This window comes from Numenius arquata, chromosome 2 (genome assembly GCF_964106895.1).
Source record: "Numenius arquata chromosome 2, bNumArq3.hap1.1, whole genome shotgun sequence".
NCBI lineage: Eukaryota > Metazoa > Chordata > Aves > Charadriiformes > Scolopacidae > Numenius > Numenius arquata.
In genome coordinates, this window is record NC_133577.1 from 1,784,130 (window position 1) to 1,804,263 (window position 20,134).

Below are 20,134 nucleotides of genomic sequence, written 5' to 3' on the forward strand. Positions count from 1 at the left end.
CTTTGCCATTTAATCCTTTTTGCCAGCAAATTAGCCTTATGTTCTTCCATTGCTCATTGCTCACTTTGGGCAACCTGGTCTAGTGGAAGGTGTCCCTGCCCATGGCAGGGGGTTAGAACTTTAAGGTCCCTTCCAACCCAAACCATTCTATGATTCACTTTCCCAAGGGGTATGAGGTGGGGCAGACACTCCTCTAACTCCATAGAAAAAGTGTATGAGAATGTCAAAAAGCTGTCCTTTGAGCCCAGCACATTTACAGGGAATGATGATGTACATTTTCCAACCACACAGTCTTGCTATAGACAAGAGCACACAGTTTTAGGGCCAAAGAAGCAAAATGGGTGAGAGTTCAGCTTCTCCTGCAGCACTCCTTCATGTATGGATATGGGTCCAGTGACCTCTTCCTGCTAGAAGGAGAGATGAGATAAATATATATTAACTGGGAGGAGACAGGCTGGAGAGTTGGGCAGAGAGGAACTTGATGAAATTCAACAAGGGCAAGTGTAGGGTCCTGCAACCGGGGAGGAGTAACCACCTGCACCAGGACAGGTTGGGGGTGACCTGCTGGAGAGCAGCTCGGCAGAGAGGGACCTGGGAGTCCTGGTGGACAATAAGTTGCCCATGAGCCAGCAATGTGTCCTTGTGGCCAAGAAGGCCAATGGCATCCTAGGGGGCATTAAAAAGAGTATGGCCAGCAGATCGAGGGAGGTCATCCTCCCTCTCCTCTGGAGTACTGTGTCCAGTTCTAGGCCCCCCAGTTCAAGAAGGACAGGGAACTGCTGGAGAGAGTCCAACGGAGAGCTACAAAGATAATCAAGGGAATGGAGCATCTCTGATGCGTTAAGGCTGAGAGACCTGGGTATGTTCAGCCTGCAGAAGAGAAGTCTGAGAGGGGATATTGTCAATGCTGAGCAATATCTAAAGGGTGGGTGTTAGGAGGATGGGGTCAGGCACTTCTCAGTAGTGCCTGGTGACAGGACAAGGGGCAACGGACACAAGAACAGGAAGTTCTGTCTCAACATGAGGAGGAACTTCCTTCCTGTGAGGGTGGCAGAGCCCTGGAAGAGGCTGCCCAGAGAGGTGGTGGAGTCTCCGTCTCTGGAGACATTCCAAACCCACCTGGACACGTTCCTGTGGGACCTGCTCTGGGTGACCCTGCTCTGGCAGGGGGTTGGACTAGATGATCTCCAGAGGTCCCTTCCAACCCCCTATCATTCTGTGATTCTGTGAGAAGGATGAGCTGGGTTGTGTCCTTCCTTCCCATGCCCCCTGTTCCTCAGGTCTAGCACCAAGTGCCACCAGCTAAGGTCCCTTGAGAGTCCCTTGGCTCCTTCTGGCTAATAGAATTCTTCTGCTGATGCCAGAAGCACAAGTCCGTGTTGCAGCACTGATGGGAAAAGGGTCAAACCGTCAGGAGGTTTGATACGACAGATGTGTTATGCAGGATTGTTTACAGCTCGCGAAGGTGGACACTCTGACCTTAGAAAATGTAAGATTTATAGTTGGTCGTGCAACGCTGACATCTGTGTTGTGCACCTGAGTGTAGGTTTTTAACTGCGTGGTCACAAGCCATTTCTCCGCAGGGCTTTTACCCGATTTTGTTCACATTTATGCACATAAGTTTCAAAGCAACTGTAAAAACAGTATTTCTAGACTTTAAAGTGTTTGGATTTGCAGCCTGGATTAACTCTGTCTCAAGGGTTTCTTTCCAATAAATATTGAGAAATATATCAAATAGGCCTGCGTTTGTGTGCGTACATGGGTACATACACAGCACCGTACAGGCTGCTATGCAGAAAACAAACTCCATCCCGGCCAGACCCAGTACACACACGTACACAGATATTTATATCATAGCCCTGTATTTGGCACCAAAAAACCCAGTGTCAGTCACAGACACACCTGCATTTGAGGGTAAAGCTGAGCTTAGAGGAGGAAATCAAAATACAGAAACAGTCTTTCTTCACTGCTTTACTCCTATTTTTGTTTATTTTTTTCCTCTCAGAGATGTTCTCTTGTACTTAGCGGTCATTTATTTAGATACATATTTTGTGTAATACATAAAGGAAGTTTTCCATGCCACATACGTTATTGAGTTGTTTTTTTTAAATATGAACCTCGCTAAACATGTAACGCTTTGAATCTGAGAAGAGTAGCTGAAGTGGAAATGTCCTGAAGGGAACAAAAATCTAATTAGTGAGAGCACATTTTTTAATCTTCTCCTGCAACTTCAGGAGAAGTGGGAAAAAAAGTGGAATAATTTACACATAGCTACACGCACACGATTTTCTTTAAAGCTTAAGTGGTTTACCACTACTTTCAGGATCATCTTGAATCTGGATTTGAGATGATGTATGTATACAAGTACAACACAGCTGTGTGATAGTAGTAGGTTTTGCTAATTTTAATTAGCAAAGTCTAAACTGATGAGAAGACAAAGAGTTATCAAGGTCTCCTGCTATTAATAGAAGGAAATTATTAGCAGTGCATGTCTCACAAATCCCTGGAGTATTTTTCCTGTGAATTGCTTGGTAAGTGTCTGTGAACACTGTCAGATACAGAACTAACCCCTAAACAAAAGTGAAAGAGGAAAATAATATGTATTAAGTGAAGTCAAATAGATTACTAGGACCAAAAGGTACAGATTTATGACAAATATACCAAATGTTGAGAAAGGTCTCAGCAAAGAGTGGGTGAACTTCATGCATCATCTGTTTTAGGTAAAATAACTGCAGAAATTACCCAGTTATTTTCTTTGGCTCTTAATTGTTATATGTATTAAGAGACTTTACTCGCCTTTGTAACTGAGATATCATCGCTGGAAAAAAGCCAAATTGTTTTGGCAAAAGTAAGCTAAAAATCAGCCTTTGTGGTTGCTGAAATATTCTCCATCCAAGGAAAACTTACCCATTTCTTTGCAGGGAATACAAGGAGGTGCAATACGTGGCTACGTTCATGATGGGTTCTGAAAATAAAATGCCGGAATTACTTTAATGACAAGTTTTTGATATATTGTTGCTGCGAGGAGGTGATTTTGAGAGATGACTACACCAAAGGAGTAAAGCACAGTGGGCTAGATGGTGAAAACTATACCTGTGTGCTTGAGTGCTTCTGTGCACCCAAACCATGGGACTACTTATACATATTACTCATGTGTGGTCTGCGTTGTGGGTATTTTTAGAGAATGGAAAAAAATCCTACTTTGCATAATATCTTACTACAAAAAAACCTGTTCAATTAGATCCAACTACAATTTCCTCCCATTTCTCATTTAACAATTTTTATAATCTTTGCTAATGATGGTGAATAGTACATAATACGTGTTTCGATGGCTTTGTTGTTTGGCCAGTTGGAAGCTTCATGAGATATTGTGGACGCAAGGAAAAGGCTGAACTTGATGAGCATAAAGGGACAAGAGGGAAAGCACAGTGGAGCTCTCCATCCCCACATTAGGGTGGTACCCAAAATCCTTGCTCGACCATTCCGTCCAGTGCTATTACACAGCAGAGAGGGCATCTGTGTACGTTCAAACTGCGTTCACACCAACTTTAAAATAGCGGGAAACGTTAATTTATGCAATGTGCTTCATGTACTTTCTATTTTCTTTACACTAATTGGAGTTTATCATCTGAGATGCACATGAATAACTTCATTAGCTGCAACTGGGCAATTTTTCTTCTTTTTCTTCAGTATCTACAAGTTGCTCTTACTGTGAAGTATGAGCAAATGTAATGGAAAGGGAAAGCAGACCAGAATAAAATAGGAAATGGGCTGGGAGACGAGTAGAAGTTTGCTTTAAATACACACTCATGTTAGGTCAGATTCACTAACCTCTTCTACATGGTACTCACAGGAAGTTGCTGGTGGGCAAGGTGGAAAAGAAGGTGATATTTTTAAACATCTCTGTTAAACCATGAAAGGTATAGTACACACCAACATAGTTCCGGTGATAATGAGCAAGCTTTTTGTTACCTCTCTGTACACGGAGATTAGCAATCCATTAATTAGACAAATCTGACCATGCAGTAGATCAGGGGAGGCTAAGTCAGGGGAGGATCTTGTTAGGTGACCAAATTTATGTCTGTATTACTTTCTAAACCTGTTTTTCTAAACTGAACATGTTTTTAAGGAAAAGGGGAAAAAATAATCCCGCTTGCTGGTAAATGAGTGCAGAATATCTAGACATGATGTGTTGAAATACAAAGCCTTTCTAACCTGGACCTGGATTCCTCTGGTGTGCCAACAGACAGATTTCTTCTGCTGCTTTGTCTCGTCTTCAGTGCCAGTGACAAGATTTTTCTCCCACTGCAATCTAATTACCAGCAGAACTGGCAGGATTTCAGCTGGTACTGTATCTACAGTGCTGTTAAAAAGGAGAAGGAGGGAGAGAGAGAAAAAGACACTTAAGAAATACTTGAAAGAAGTTAAAATCATTTTTGGTGATTAGGGAGGCAACAAAATTAAATATTTCTAATAAGAGGATTATTTAAGGGTTCTAACTGGTGATGTCTTTTACCTTAGGTGTGCAGAAGGCTATTTTGGACAACCTCTGATACCAGGAGGATCGTGCCAGCCCTGCCAGTGTAATGACAACCTTGACTTCTCCGTTCCTGGCAGCTGTGACAGCTTGTCTGGCGCCTGCCTGATATGTAAGCCAGGTACCACAGGCCAGTACTGCGAGAGGTGTGCTGATGGGTATTTTGGCGATGCTCTTGACGCGAGGAACTGTCAACGTAAGTCACGAACTTTTCCTGCTCCTGACAGTATTGATCTATCCTCTATCCATGCGCCTGAGAGGAAGACTGAGCCTCTGTGTGTGTGAGCAGGAGAATGATACGCTGTACTTGCACCTCTAATAACAACAGTGTTTTACTCGCATCTACATCTGGAAAGGGAGACTTCGAAGTAAATAGAGAGAAGAACCTATTAAAAACCTTCCTGCTGTAGTAGAAGCAGTAATGAAGCAGATATGGGAAAAACCTGGGAGAGCAAAACATCGCATGGATGCAAAAGGTTATACTAAATGTCAGATCTACAAAAATAAATACAAATAAATGAAAGCGATTCACTAAAAACACTATAAGCCTTCCAGGGAAATCCCATTAATTAGTGAGATTGGTGCTGAAAGGAGGGGGTGGTATTTCAGTTACCATAGGGTCCAACTTTGGCACCCCTTGTGAACTCCTTCCCACCGACACGACCTTGGTCAGAGCTGGGAGCTGCTCCCTCTTACAGGGCAAGATTCTCCCACCTCCGGCAAAGCAGAGTCTAAATTCTGCTGTCAAATGTTCTAAGGTGCTCTGAAGGAGGATGGCCTGCAGCAAGTGACCGCTTCTCAGCTGAGCCGTGGCATGTTTGAGTGTAAGCCCCAGCTCGTACTTCCCATAGTGGCTGCGAGAAAGCATTGAGAGCAGGTGGAAGATTTGGTAGGAGCAGGAGCTTTTGCTTCCGTAGGAGGCAGTGGCTCTCTCTGAGCCATTGCTGGCACCCCTCAGAATGCAGCGATTAGGCAGAACAAGTGCTTTTAACTTAAAAACATTCTTCACATACCCTTCCACCTCCTTCTGAGGAATGGAACACAACAGGTTGTAAACTGTCCTGAAAGAGCTGAATATTTTTTTTCACTTTCACAAGGATTTAATCCTGTTCTTTCATTGGAATAAACTCAGAGCAACTCCACTGAGCTCCAAGGTATTATATCAGGATAAAATGAGGCAAGTACAAGAGCTGGGCCATTGTCCCATTGCTGTGTGCGTGGGAGCACAGGGACCACTCCTGCGGGGGATGTGTTGTGAGCATGGAAGTCTGAGCATCCATTTCCAGGATTTGCTGTATTTCAGGCTTGCAGTTTGGTGCTGAGAATTCTAACCTCTGTTGGACCCCATCAGACTGCACGGGGGCCAGCGAGATGCAGAACATCACAGGTTTCTCAGCTAAGGCTAATAAACACTGATTAACGTAAAATCATAGATAGGCATGAAGATACACCTGGAAGTGCTTTCTGTACCTGCTTTATACAGTGCTGGATAAAAGTTGGACAATCCCATATATTCTCTGCACGACTTACCAGTTCATGATGAATGATGTCATATAAGTTAGGGCGTTAAGTGTGTAATGCGATTTAAAAAGAAGCGTATTTCAAAAATCATATCTTCCAGTAGCTTGTCACCGTTCCTGAGGCATCAAGAGGACTCGTGCTTTGAACATTTCTACAGTAGTGGCAGCTGCATGGGAGAGAGATGTAATAGGAGGAGAGTTTGGAAAACATACAATTAAAAAAAAGAAGTATTAAAAATAAATCCATATTTAATGTAAAATTACAAGCTTTGCTTTTGTTGTTAGTACCTCTGACAAGGAGAGGCCCCTAATGTATTCACAGCCTTGTGCTCACAGGTACCTTGGATTCATCTACTCTCGGTCTTTCATGTGGGTTTTCTTCTTTGCATATGATTTTTTATTTCCTTTGCAGACTTCCATGAAGTTTGCCCTGCAGCTACAATATCAGAGGGACTGTGCCTTTACTTTGTTGTTTTCAATTTCGTTCCTTATTAAAAAGCCAAATCCAAGAGTATTGCAAAGCATGAATTTTGCTTTTAAATTACTGTTTGAAATGTTTCTTGCTCTTTCTCAGAACCGTGCTGTTGTCTTGTGCATTAACCATTTCAAATGATAGTACAGCTTTATATCACTATAGCACCTCTGAATTTCTTGGGGTGTCTCTGCAAAATAACAAATCTAAGAGCACTGAGCAAGCGTCCTGGGTTGATTTGATTTGATTTTAGGAAGTTGGGTTTTTGTATGAAAACAGCGGAGTGTTACTGAAGCAAATACCTGGAGGTTGCGCTGAGTAGTTAGAAGTTAAAGCTTGGTTCTGGAACTAAGTGACATGGGATGAATTAAAGCAAATATTCAAGTGTGCATAGGTACTGCTGCTGGAGGCGAATGAGTGTCTAGGTTGATTGTAAATGCACAGGCATAAATATGTATACACATCAAGAGAGAATGAGAAGGGTCTTGACCAGTGTCATTTTGGGAGGAAGTCAGACAAATTTCTCTAACGGGCTGTATTGTATTATAGCAACCGTGCGGAGGTTTGGACAATGGCTAATTTCCCAGTACAGGTGAATGAATGGGAAGGCTGTAGGTGAGATAAATGCAATTTATCACAGAATGACATGGGGTTGGAAGGGACCTCTGGAGATCATCTAGTCCAACCCCCTGCCAGAGCAGGGTCACCCAGAGCAGGTCCCACAGGAACGTGTCCAGGCAGGTTTGGAATGTCTCCAGAGACGGAGACTCCACCACCTCTCTGGGCAGCCTCTTCCAGGGCTCTGCCACCCTCACAGGAAAGAAGTTCCTCCTCACGTTTAGATGGAACTTCTTACATTCAAGTTTGTGCCCGTTCCCTCTTGTCCTGTCAAGATTAACAGTTTAGTAGATGAATGCCCCAAGTGTATGTTGTCTCTGTACGTACCTATCGCCAGAGCCAAGGAAAACAATCTTGATTTCCAAATTCTGCTTCCGCGCTGTTCTGCACTGGGTCATTGGGGGCTGAGTTAACAGTACATGCTATGTCCTTTTTGCTAATAGATAATATAAATAGGACAAACTCATCTGTTTATAAAATCAGTGTAAATTTTCTTTTTGATTCTTGTGGTGTCGTATGCCCGACAAGCAACACAGTTCAAATAATACAGGCTTTGCTTTTTGAGGTCTGTATAAAACAGGGGTTAATTGGCATCGAGAACTGTGGTTTTGTGAGTTTAGGCTTATGCACCGTCTTCCACTGCTGACCTTTTAATTGGAAAGACAGTCAAAAGCTATATATGTGATACTCATTGGTGTGTACAGTTTGGAGTGTTGGCAGCCTTAAAAAATAAATATTATAGGAGGAGGGCTGTATACAGGATGAAAGAGGTAAATTAGAGATTCAGTTAGTGTTGAGAAATGAGAGTAAAAGGGAAAGAGAAGTGGTGTTAATTACAGCAGAAGCGTTTTTAAATGTTTACATTTTTTTTAAATACATCGCAGAACAGAAAGAGATCAAAACCTCTGAAGGTGTTACCAGACTGATAAGAGAGCCCAACATATTTTTGTTACTTACTCCAGAATATGAGACATCTTTGCAAACATTGCAAAATTAGGCCAGGAACAGGCTGGCAAGCCTTAAAGTCACTTAATTTAAAAGAAGCAACTTTTGCAGAATGCCTCGAAAGTGGGGGGAAGAGCAGAAAATAATCCTTTTCATTTGCAATGGAGCAAGTCCAATACAGTAATGAGGAAGCTCCTGTTGTAATAGTCTCTCTATATAAAAAAAATAACTGCTTTGTCTCAAATAGCACCTTGTGACATGCAAGTATGTGACCACCATGTGTTCACTGTTGGGACTGTGTTTCTTAAAATGGAGCTGTCACATTGAGAAAACGACCAATACGTGCAGTCAGGGCGCTACAGGAAGGCAAAACGTGATTGGAGGCCTGGTTTACAGAGGACATTGATAATCAGTATAGAGATGTGGATTCATTCCCCTCTGGGGAAAAAAAGGACATGCAGGAGCCAGCTCACGCTGATGGAATTGGTGAATGCGTGGTCATAGTCCCTGTGACACCGCATCACATCCCTCTTCTCTACTCTGAGTCCTAAAGGGATTTTTCCCTAATCTATACATGCCAAAAAAACCAGTGGTCAAAGAACATAAAGGCTGATATAAAGCTTCCCAAAAAATTCTCTTCTCCTAAAACACAAGAATTTAGAAGCCAAATTTTAAATTTATGGTAATGGCCAGACTGTTCTGAGGGGACAGCTTCTGAGAGGGAGAGAGCCCTGCCTTCCCCACCACCCCCTCGGCCCAGAAATGTAGCATTAATCGAAATAGAAAGGCAAAGTGTTTACTGCTTTAAAACCTTATTTCTCCATCAGGACTGTCATGGTTTGACTCCAGCCAGCAGCTGAGTCCGCACAGCCGCTCACAGAGTTTTCCCCCTTCCCGGAAGGACGGGGGGAAGAGGGAGAAAAGGAGAAAGGGAGAAAAAACCTCATGGGTTGAAACAAAGACTGTTTAGTAGAAACAGTAACAAAAAAAGAAAATAAAAAGGATAATAATAACAAGGACACACGTTAGTCTCATTGCCTGGTGAATTGGTACCTTCCCAAGCAGTGACTGTGGATTCTCCCCACCCCGGCGAACACCCATTTCTATACTGAGCGTACGGTACAGAATGGAATTCCTACCATACGGAATATTCGCTTGGCCGTTCCATCCTTCTCTCTAGGTTCCTTCTCAACTTGTCCTTGAAAAAATATAAACATCACCTGGCAACAACTAAAACAATATGCATCATTGACCTTCCTTTCATACCAAATCTGAAACACAGCAACCACTAGAAAGAAATTTAACTCTGTCCCAGCCGAAACCAGGACAATCCCATACGCAGTGCCCTAAATACCCTCTTTTGATTTGAGAGGCATATATAAAACAAATCATTTATGAAGTCGAGACAAAATTTCTCAGTGTAATATTTTGGAGTGAAATTCCACATTAATATGGGTAGGTCAGTGTGTGTTGTCACTTGTTGCCTTCTTGGGTTTCTCAGGGTGGCAAAAGCCACGTTGTGAATGTTTGTCTGATAAAGATAGCTTCAGCAGCGTATGTGTTTTAGGAAATACATTGACAAGTCCTTCTTCTTCCTCTGCAGCCTGTCACTGTCACATCAATGGCTCCTTCTCACACATCTGTGACTCTCGGACAGGCCAGTGCCAGTGCAAAGCCAACGTGATGGGGCGCCGGTGCGACCTCTGCCAGGTGAGGGACCAGAAATGCTGTTTTCTTCCAGTTTTCTTCCCTGTTTCTCATGACTAAATACAGTTTCGGTTGGGGTAGTTTTTCTTTTTGCTCATTTTTCAATTAAAGGACATACATGGGTTATTCTTTTGTACTGAATTGTAAAATGGCTTTTTTTAGAGGTTTTCCAAAGGTTTTTCTAGAACAAAACAAAAATATTTGTTAGTATCTGATTTTCAATAAAAGTAGGATGCTAGTTTACTTCCCTGCAATGTTCTGCTTTTACGTTTTTTTCATAGGGGTTCTTCTTGTGTTGTCCAAATAATGTATTCTTTTTGGGTGGAAATGTCTTTTTCCTTGACGTTGGTTTGCTGCCTCATAAATCACTGCAAAAAACCAGTGTTTCAGGAACTTTGGCAGAGTTTTCTTTAGGCTGCCAAGGAATATGTTACAGGTGGCTGCAGGTTTCTCTAGCTCAGCGTGAGGACTTGTGGGTCAGGCCTGTGTCCTCAGAACACCTCTGCCTGTGTGTCATTTGAAGCATATAAACCTGTAGAAATAACAAGGATTATTTTCACCCTGTGTAAACTGCATAATTTTGGAAAAGGTTCGCTCACGCTCTTATTTTCAACAGTGTTTAAAGAGTCCATTCAGAGAAAAATTGTTGATATTAATGGAATTTGCACAGATTGCATGATGTACACAGAAAATACGTCAGATATTGGCTGTTGGTTGGAATTAATCTTTGTTTAGTACTGTGTTTACTACTATCTTTATTCCTCTGCTCTTCTATTTGCTATAGTTTAATGATCTTCACTTTCTAACAGTGTTTACTTTCCATTCTTAAAGCCCAACTACTTCTGGGCCCCAGAAAAGCTGTTCTGTGTACCCTGTGGCTGCAGTGCTTTAGGATCCGTGTCACCGCAGTGCGGTATGTCGGGAAGATGTATCTGCAAATCAGGATTCATGGGCAGACGCTGTGAAATCAGCAGACAGGTGTCTAAACTGCAAGAAAATGCAGGAAGGAGCCAGCAGATCCGAGTCCCCCCTCGGAGATGGGGTGTCAGCGGTGCCAGTGGGTGCCCACGGGGCGCTTACCGGCCTGCTCCTCCGGTAACCAGAAACTGTGTGCATTGCATGGGCTGAAATCTCATATTTGCTTGTGTTTGGAGCTCCAACAGACTTTTTTTTTATTATTATTTTAAATTTGTAATACGTGTGCTATTAGAGGCAGCCTTTTAGGATACTTCCCCATTCCTAGTGCTTCTCGTAGCGGAAATGAAAACGCAGACCAGAAGCGAAATAGCAGAGTAAGTCCAAAAGCAGCGCCATGAGCAGCAGGATGCACACAATGTGCGGGTGATGTACATACAGCAGTGGAATCAGTGGGATTTTCATGGATGCGGCTTCCTCTTCTAACAATTGAAGAATCAAAAGCTCAAGGAGTTTGTGAAAAGGATCAGCCCCACAGGCAAAGAGTTAAGATCTAATCTTAAAATATCAAACATAACTGGTGTTAAAAGCTCTCATTAGTGAATATGGCCAGTTATTTGAGCCATTTTTAACCATCTGAAGTACACTGAATGTAATGCCCAAAATGACAGAAGTATTCATTGTTTATCACATACCAACAAACCAACTTATTTCCTAAAATGAAGTAATTATGATGCAACTGCTTCTAACAGAAGTGTTTTAGGAATGTTGGGGTTTTCCCCCTTATAACTCAAAACCTCCACATTATCACACCCGGTTTGAAAAATGCCTGGCAGCGTTTTACCTAGAATCATAGAATCACCTGGGTTGGAAGGGACCTTTCAGATCATCCAGTCCAACCATCAACCCAACACTGACAAAAAACGTCACTAACCCATCAGCATCACGTCTGCCCGGCTCTTAAATACCTCCAGGGATGGGGACTCCACCACTGCCCTGGGCAGCCCATCCCAATCCTTAATAACCTTTTCAGTGTCAAAATTTTTTCCTAATATCCAATCTGAACCTCCCCTGGCACAACTTGAGGCCGTTTCCTCTTGTTCCATCACCTGTGACTTGGGAGAAGAGACCGACCCCCCCTGGCTACACCCTCCTTTCGGGGAGTTGTAGAGAGCGAGAAGGTCTCCCCTCAGCCTCCTTTTCTCCAGGCTGAACACCCCCAGCTCCCTCAGCCTCTCCTCACAAGACTTGTGCTCCAGACTCCTCAGCCAGACTTGGGAACCCAGGTCAGATTTGCTCATCAGGATTCCCATGGGGAACAGGAGCTTTTACCCATCTAACATATATCATGTATCTGTGTTGCCCACACAGACACTCAACGTGCACTGATACAGGGACAAAACATAACAACACACTCAGAAAATTCATCGTTATTTCCTCATTGTCATCCAGGATCTTATCTCCTGTTCAGTAAATGTGATTCTGAGAATTTCAGTGTGTAAACAAGCTTCACTGAGGGCTTAGCTTGGGGGTTCATCTTGGAGGTTTGCATGACTGATCAAAATGTCTTTGAGTGTGCAGAGCTCATCACAGAACACAGCCCAGCATGCCGGTGAGCTTTCCTTCCTTCACACAGTGTGGAGTGCTCATGTATCAGATTTTTTTCTGGCTTTCTCCCTTATAAACAGAATTTATTAGCTCCTGCTAAACCTTCTATTGAGAACCGAGCTGCATGCTGTGCGTTGGTTACCTCACTTCATTAATCTGAGTGTCTGACCTGAGATCTTTGCATATTCACATGTCTCTGTGTTTCCTCTCGTGGAAAAGAAATCTTCAGAGATAGTCTGTGTATTTAATTGAACCTTGGAGTTTAATTATATGAGTTTGAGTATTTCTTTCCCTCTGATGCAGCGTGTTTTGTCATGCAGAAGTGTATAATTGTCAAAACATTTCAATATAGAAATTGGAAAAGAAAATCAGTGTAATTCTTTATTATATGTATAAACAAGGATTTGCTTAGGTTCATATGATTATTCAGCCAAATTCTGACCATGGGCATGGTCCTGGCAATGGAATCTCTATGGGAACGTGCAAGTTCAATATTAACCTCAGAGATGAGATTTCAGGACTTTTACACAGAAGCCTGCTGGAGTCTCGGGGGTTCACCTACACACGAGATTAGGGGCTCCACTGTGGAACAAACCTGTGCAAAATGTAAGGCAGTGCAGCTCTACTGACTTGAACAAAATCTGTACTGATCTAGTACTAGGCAAAAATCTAACACCACACACCTGGGTCACACAGTAGTGCATTGTAAAACTAAGTACTTCCCACTTTGTTCCATTTACATTCATTAGCAGTGATCTTTTTAATATCTCGTTTTTAAGATTTTGCTTTCCCAGTGAAGTCTTGGATAGACTTTGACTATTAAATGTTAATATCAATTTCAAGTGAAGTTAGTAATATGATTTGGGTATCGATATTCTCTGAAAATCATCATACCTGAAAAAAGGTGGAAAAGCACTCCCAGCCTCATAGGAGATGTGTTACATGGCAGAACAGTCATTATAGGATCAGGTAACGTTCTGAAATCTTTATTCTTTTTCACCTGTGTAGGGTATTTAATGTCCTTGCCCTGGTGTTTTACTGCTACAGTTCAACCTGTCAAGAGTAGTATTTCAGTGACGAAGAGGAAAGAACCACCCTGATCCCCCTACACTCTTTTCTCCTGGTAACCGTTCCATGCACCAACTGCTCTCCCTCTCTCTGTGGCAGCCTGAAACATTTGGCTTGGAGTCATCAAGAGGATGCGTTCCCTGCAATTGCAACTCCTTTGGGTCCAAGTCCTTCGACTGCGATGGAGACGGACAATGCTATTGCCAGCCTGGAGTGACGGGAAAGAAGTGTGACCGCTGCGCTCATGGATTCTACAACTTTGAAGAAGGCGGCTGTACCCGTATGTAAATTCTATTTATTTATTTATCACTAAGATTCAAGCTTGGCTGGTTTTGGATTGCCTAATGAATGTTCCTGACAGGTAGGTATTTTCATAGCCCTGTAAATCGGTCAGTGGTGATTGGCAAGAACAAAAGACAAAGCAATTCCTGCTATTTTAAGGTCAGTTTATGGCTGTTCTGCCATGTTTAGAAGGAACAGGAGCATCCTTTTCTCCAAGTACTTTCTGCCAAAAGTTCCTATAATTTAGTTATGGTAAGAGTATCATAGAGGGCTGATTAAGGTGCTTGCCAAATCACATCAGTTTGAAGGGATGTGAATGGGAAAAAAGAAAAAAAAAAAATCCCTTTGCTTCTAGTTTTGTCTCAAACCTTTTCACTGTCCTTACATGGTTGATCCTTTTTTATTAAATTTCTATGCAGTAATATGTAGAATCTTACTTACTTGTATACTTTTTGTGTACAACAAGATCTTCAGATAAAATTCCCTACTATGTCCCTTGTGTAAACACATGGAAAGCAAGTTTTTCCAGATGCTGCAACTCTATGATCAGACATAAATATACCCAGCCACTTCTTTACATTTATGTTTGTCCTTTTGGACATTAGGTCAAACACTGAAATGAACGTTTCCTGTCCTTAAAGCAGTACAGACTGCTCTATTGAAAAGAACCTTAACAATAGGTCTCTTCACAGGGAAATATCCATCTTTGCTTATAGAACTGTATTTTTAAAGTCTCGTAGACTCACTTAGGTGTGATCACGGGAGACGTAGATAGTTGTCTAGTGCGACTGGCTGCTGGGATGCCAGAGTTTTTTTCTGTGTGGAAGGAGCACCAAGGCCTCGAGACCCACATCTGTGCAGCAAAATTCAAAATTTCACCTATGGCGTTGATAAACCTTGAGCCAGGCTGGATTATAAATCATATTTGGAAACATTACTCTATGGTGGTGTCTTCCATAGGAAGGAAGGGCTCAGAAGACGTTTACCACCTTGAAAAGGGCAAACATGTTGGCACCATGGCAAAAGCGAAGGTTAGGTCACGGGCTCACTGAGGGGAGAGCTTGAAATAAAACCCTTTAACACATGTACGGAGGGGAAAAATACTGTAGTTTATCTTCATGATTAGTCTCTTGTTCTAACATTTCACTGTTTCAAAGTACGTCGTGATTGTGAAATGCTACAAAATGGTGTTCATTTCATACAGTTGGGGAAGGAAAATGAAAGGACAATTAACAAGGTTTCCCATAAAACTGTTAAATGCTCTCTTGGCAAACTTGAAGTGACAGAGTTTAAGGAACAGTGGTGAAATGGGAAACCAGTGTAAATCCAAACAATATTTTAAATCAAAATGTATCTGCCTGAAGTCATCAAGTATTTTTAATAACTGCAACAGCTAAAGGTGTTAGGAAAATTCGGAGTTTTAAAAGTTCCAAAGTTAATACTTTGATGGATTGAGATGGATGAAGAGGAATTCTGTTTTCAAAATGCTGGTTTTTCCCCACTTATTTTTAGTCAGCTTTTTATGTATTCCTTCAAATGACAAAAAAAGAGAATTAAATTATGAATCACAGAGAAAATCAGAAATTTAATAAAAGTATATCACATTGTGGTAGGAAGAAAGTGCACAAAACTGAATTCCATAGTGACAGTTAAGTATCGAATAAAATATTCAACCTCTTTTATCTAGCATTTATCCAAAAGGAATATAATTTGATTTTTTCTTGTGCAATAAAAAACCATAAAGCCTAAAAAAAAAACCCTAAAGCATCATCAGTTAGTGTTGACATTCTAGCAGCAACAATACAAGAGAGATTTCTATTTCACTATTGCTTGCAACAAATGTGTTTTGTATTTCTTCCACATTCTTTTAAATAATGATAAAAGTAAAAATGAAAAGAATATTGGTGTATCGCGTTCTTCCCCTCCATGCCTTTCGAACCCATTTTGTGTAAGAAATGGAAGCCCATGGAAGAGCTGTCACGTCCAAAACCCTCAGTCTCTCAATGAGAGATGTTTTCTGAAACATCTTCAAGCCACTGTGTGTCACAAGATTTTATGTAGCATGAGAAGTGTCTTATTCCTGGAACGATGGAGGCAAAACTTACTGTCTTCTTTGCATCAGTTACATTATTTTGAAAGCATTGATGGGGAAAAATAAAGATCACTTCTTATTTGAACTATAGGTATGAGCTCTATCTTTGCACAACTCTTACTTTCTAGTTTTACTCTGGATTGAAGTATTTCATACAGTAAAGGTAAGGAACATAAACACAGCCCTCAGCAATCAACATTATGTTACGTGGCCCTTTAAACACCCCAAGGAACAGATTATCACCTGTAGAGTCATAATTTACTCATGATGCTTTTGCTCTGACCTCAGGAGTTGATGGTGGGTATGAAAATAACCATGCACCAGTTCTGCTCCTCCAAGCAATTGTGGCCCATAACTACTTACCACTCACATACCTTGAATCTGCATTTCATAGAATCATAGAATGGTTAAAGTTGGAAGGGACCTTAAAGATCATCCAGTTCCAACCCCCTGCCCTGGGCAGGGACACCTCCCACCAGACCAGGTTGCTCAAAGCCCCGTCCAACCTGGTCTTCAAAAGACCTCTCATTTGTCACCAATGAGTTTTTCACTTAATAGTGCTTTCAGAGCAAAGACCACTTTTGGAACCACTTCCAAAACCGAAGTATTTTTAACTGAATAAAATCTTCAAAGAAGCTTGTTTTCCTGGGAAGAGGCACATGGTTGTTGTCCTCCCAAGATGGAATACATGTAATCTGAAAGAAAGGAGCAGAATGGGAAAAAGAAACCGAAACACCTTTTTTGCCCCTTAAGAAAAGTCTGCTTATGGCCGCAGAGATTTCAGGGGATTGGCTGAGATGGGCGGAAGAGGTTAAACACACTGCAGGTTTCTTGCGTGGAGGGCTCAGAGCCCATCAGGTGGCTTCTTGCCCAAGACCGCATGGGCCCAGAAACTGTAGGGTGATAGTCCCACATCCATGTCCAATGAGTGCACCATCGCACAAGACAACCAGAGAAGCTGTGGCTGCCCCATCCCTGGAGGGGTTCAAGGCCAGGCTGGATGGGGCTTGGAGCAACCTGGTCTGGTGGGAGGTGTCCCTGCCCAGGGCAGGGGGTGGGAACTGGATGGTCTTTAAGGTCCCTTCCAACCCAAACCATTCTCTGATTCTATGAAATCTCTGCACTTCTACAGTTGATGCCTTTATTTTTCCCATTCTGTTCTCATGGCAGTTACTTCAGTCTCAGGTAACCTGTGTTGCTCCTGGCTTGGGTTCCTCTGGGCTTACCCTGCCTTTCCTGCCCCACCGTGCCCACAGATAACTGACAGTTCCCCGTATGGACAATGCTTTGGTGGAATGATCCTAATGCTCTTAGGGTCTGCTCTCCAGGTGTCACACAAAGGGATAACTTTTCCTCTGCTTCATTTGTTTTTTTCTGTCTCCTTGAAGCCTGTGAGTGTTCACATTTTGGTGATAACTGCGATCCCATCAGCGGCCGCTGTATCTGCCCCCCCAATACCGTTGGAGAGATGTGTGACAAATGTGCACCGAATCACTGGGGCCACAACCTTGTCAGTGGCTGCAAGGTGAGTGGATCTCTGTTTTCTCTGTGCATGTTACCTCTTTCCTGTGGGGTAAATACAGTCATTTGTAGCTGGAACACAATTTTAGGTTTTTAAATCATGGTTTGTTTCTGCATTGTGAGTTTTGGTGTCAGACTGTGGTGTAAATGTTAGCGATGTGTTACTGAGCAGTGCGGATCCTCTGTCTCAGGTGTGCAGCCTGGAACACCCAAAACCCTCTTGATACCTCTGTGGTGCTGAGTCAGTGTCTTGCTTGAGCCTGGTTTCTTTTATTATAGCTATATTTAACGTGATTGAGGAGATATTACCACATTATTGCACAGTGTATCTAGAGGTATAGTTACAGGTAACTGACAGTGCCTTTGCAGAATAAATTTACTTTGCCCCTAATTGTGATACCACTGGGAATTTGTACTTGGAGCTTCCTTGAGAATTGCTTCAACTTGTTCATAAAAGACAGTGAAAAGAGAAGAAACGAAACAGCCACCTTTTAGCTGTAAAATTCACTTTCTTCCTATGTTCTTAAAGGGGAAATAAGCCCTCTCATTAGCCTTTAAATTCTTCTTATTCCAGTGTTTGACATAGTTAAAAAAATCTGAAGGGCAGGGAAGAAGGGAGAAGAAATAGGAAGATGATGATAGTGTGTCAAAGAGGCCATGAAAGCTGTTGCTAATGTCCTACTCTTGAGTTAAGGGGAGCAGTATTTGGTTAAGGTTGACAGCTGGTGACAGTGAATATTGTGCAGGGTTCAAATGCCTTCCCCTCTCCGCCATTCTCATTGATGATGAGGGATTTATAGTACTGCTGTAATTACTCTAAAAAACTACTTGTCTGAACATGGTGATGCACCATTAATGCTCTTTCTCAAAAAGCTGTTTGTCATGTAGCTCAGGCTGCAAACTAATTATCAAGAATGATTTTTTTTTTTTTTTGTATGTATGGAAAATTCCTCTTGTGAAACCTCTGTTGTGCTGCTGTGATACAGACTCTTGGCTTCTGAAACCAGCCTAATGAGGTTGAAGACCTCTCTTTGAGCTCTGGAGTATATCCTCTGCTTGTCTTTCATGTGAGCGCATTAGTATGGCAGTTCCATGGCACCATCTAAATTAATCATGATCTATCAGCCCACATCTCTTTCAGCAAGTTGCAGCTAATTTCTGCAGAGTGAGATGTGAATCTGCTGCCCGCGCTGTTGGGAGGAGATTTCCAGGGCTGTTGTAACTCAGAGGGAGAGAGAGTGTTGCATAAAACTCCTTGCTCACAAAACAAACATAACACCTGATTGTAATTTAGGTTTTGATATTGCACACCAAGCTGTTTCAGTGTGCGGTGAACAATTTGCTCTCTAAGCTTTATGTTCAAACGCATCTTGTAGAATGAGGTTCATTGTATCAGAAGGTTTTATTTCGTAGGTTAGGTAGAAGTCTAGCAGTCTGACATTTCACCAGGAGTTAAATAGTTTCTCTGGCATTCAGTAAAGATTGGGTTTGAATATTTCCTGTATATAATCATCTTCTTCTTTATAAATGGTCTTTTCAGATCAGAGGAAAGGTGCTTTGAGTCTTCATATAGTAAACAGCTTAGCTTAGAGACTGAATCCTCATTCTCCTCCTCTCTTTTTCAGCTTTGTGTCCTTAATTTTAGCGAGTCTCTCCGTGTCAGTTACTGTGGTAACCTGTGCTCCCGGCGCTGCCTTTGCTGCTGCGAGCGGGGCTTCCGCGTAGCAGATTCTGGTCACGCCAGCGATGGCAGCAAATGTCCTGTGCTAACTTTGCAGTACGGTCACAGTAACGGCACTGAGGGATCCTTCTGCTCTTTGGAAGTGCGTGGCTTTCCCTGCTACTTACTTTTCTTTCTCAGTGTCTAGACTCCCTGGCAAATCAGCTATTTCTGTCCTTACCTGCCTGCGCCAGTCTCATTCTGTGAGCAAGTTGACTTCCCAGCACACAAAGTGACTAAATCTCTGTCCCTTACCACATAAATTACTGGCATCTGAGAGTCCTGCTTGTACGAAGAAGACAGTTGCCTGTCTGACGGATAAGGAATAAACATTGACCTAAATTCCACAGGGACCACTGCCCCTGAGCAATCCCAGTGTTAGCAAAGTGGTCTGAACATGCCCTGCAGAGGGTTTACACAGAAAGCACTTTTTAGGGAGTGCTTACAGTTTTAAAGTTAATTTGGTCCACAAAGTATCCCAGTGTCTTGACCCTTTCGGATTTATTTGATTTCTCTGCCTAACTTGTCAGTGATAAGTAATATCTGTTCAAAAAGGAAGGAGTGTTGTAAATGTATTTAGTGTAATTGCTTGACCTTTATTGAATAAAGATAAATGCCCAGCCTTATAACTCAGATATGTTACCTCTGAACAGTGGAAATTCACTGCTGTAATTTATTTATAGATACTTGAAAGAGGTGAGTTGCTTTTTTGTCGGGTTTGGTGTTTTTTTCAGAAGCACAATTGCAATTTTCTCCTCGTTTCCTTCCTTTTTAGCCCTGTGACTGCAGCCTCATCGGAGCCCTGAGTTCTCAGTGTGACTTAAATACAGGCTGTTGCTTCTGCCGCCCTGAATTCTCTGGGGATAAATGCACCGAGTGCAGGTTGGGTTACTGGAATTATCCACAGTGTGTTGCTTGTCAGTGCGTCCTGGCAGGGACCGACCCGCGGAGCTGTGACACGGAGCTGGGGAAGTGCTCGTGCGTTGATCGCGGTGGCCAGTGCAGCTGCAAGGTAGGACAGCAAAGGTTGTGAGCTGATCTTACAGCTGCGGAGAAGCTTATTCCAAAATTCCTTGACATCTGTACTTGTCTGTTCCGACAATATATGCAAAAAAAATCTGGTTGGTTT

At 42.3% G+C, this 20,134-nt stretch overlaps 1 protein-coding gene across 1 annotated transcript in view; it reads left to right on the plus strand.

Annotated features, from left to right (window-relative positions):
- Positions 1–20,134, plus strand: part of LAMA2 (laminin subunit alpha 2) — a 304,356-nt gene that overhangs the window by 164,291 nt on the left and 119,931 nt on the right. Inside the window, exons 19-24 of the mRNA XM_074144590.1 lie at positions 4,522–4,733; positions 9,696–9,802; positions 10,631–10,894; positions 13,490–13,670; positions 17,153–17,289; positions 19,781–20,017. Of these exons, the coding sequence (XP_074000691.1) occupies positions 4,522–4,733; positions 9,696–9,802; positions 10,631–10,894; positions 13,490–13,670; positions 17,153–17,289; positions 19,781–20,017 (1,138 nt within the window). The remainder of the gene's footprint in view (positions 1–4,521; positions 4,734–9,695; positions 9,803–10,630; positions 10,895–13,489; positions 13,671–17,152; positions 17,290–19,780; positions 20,018–20,134) is intronic.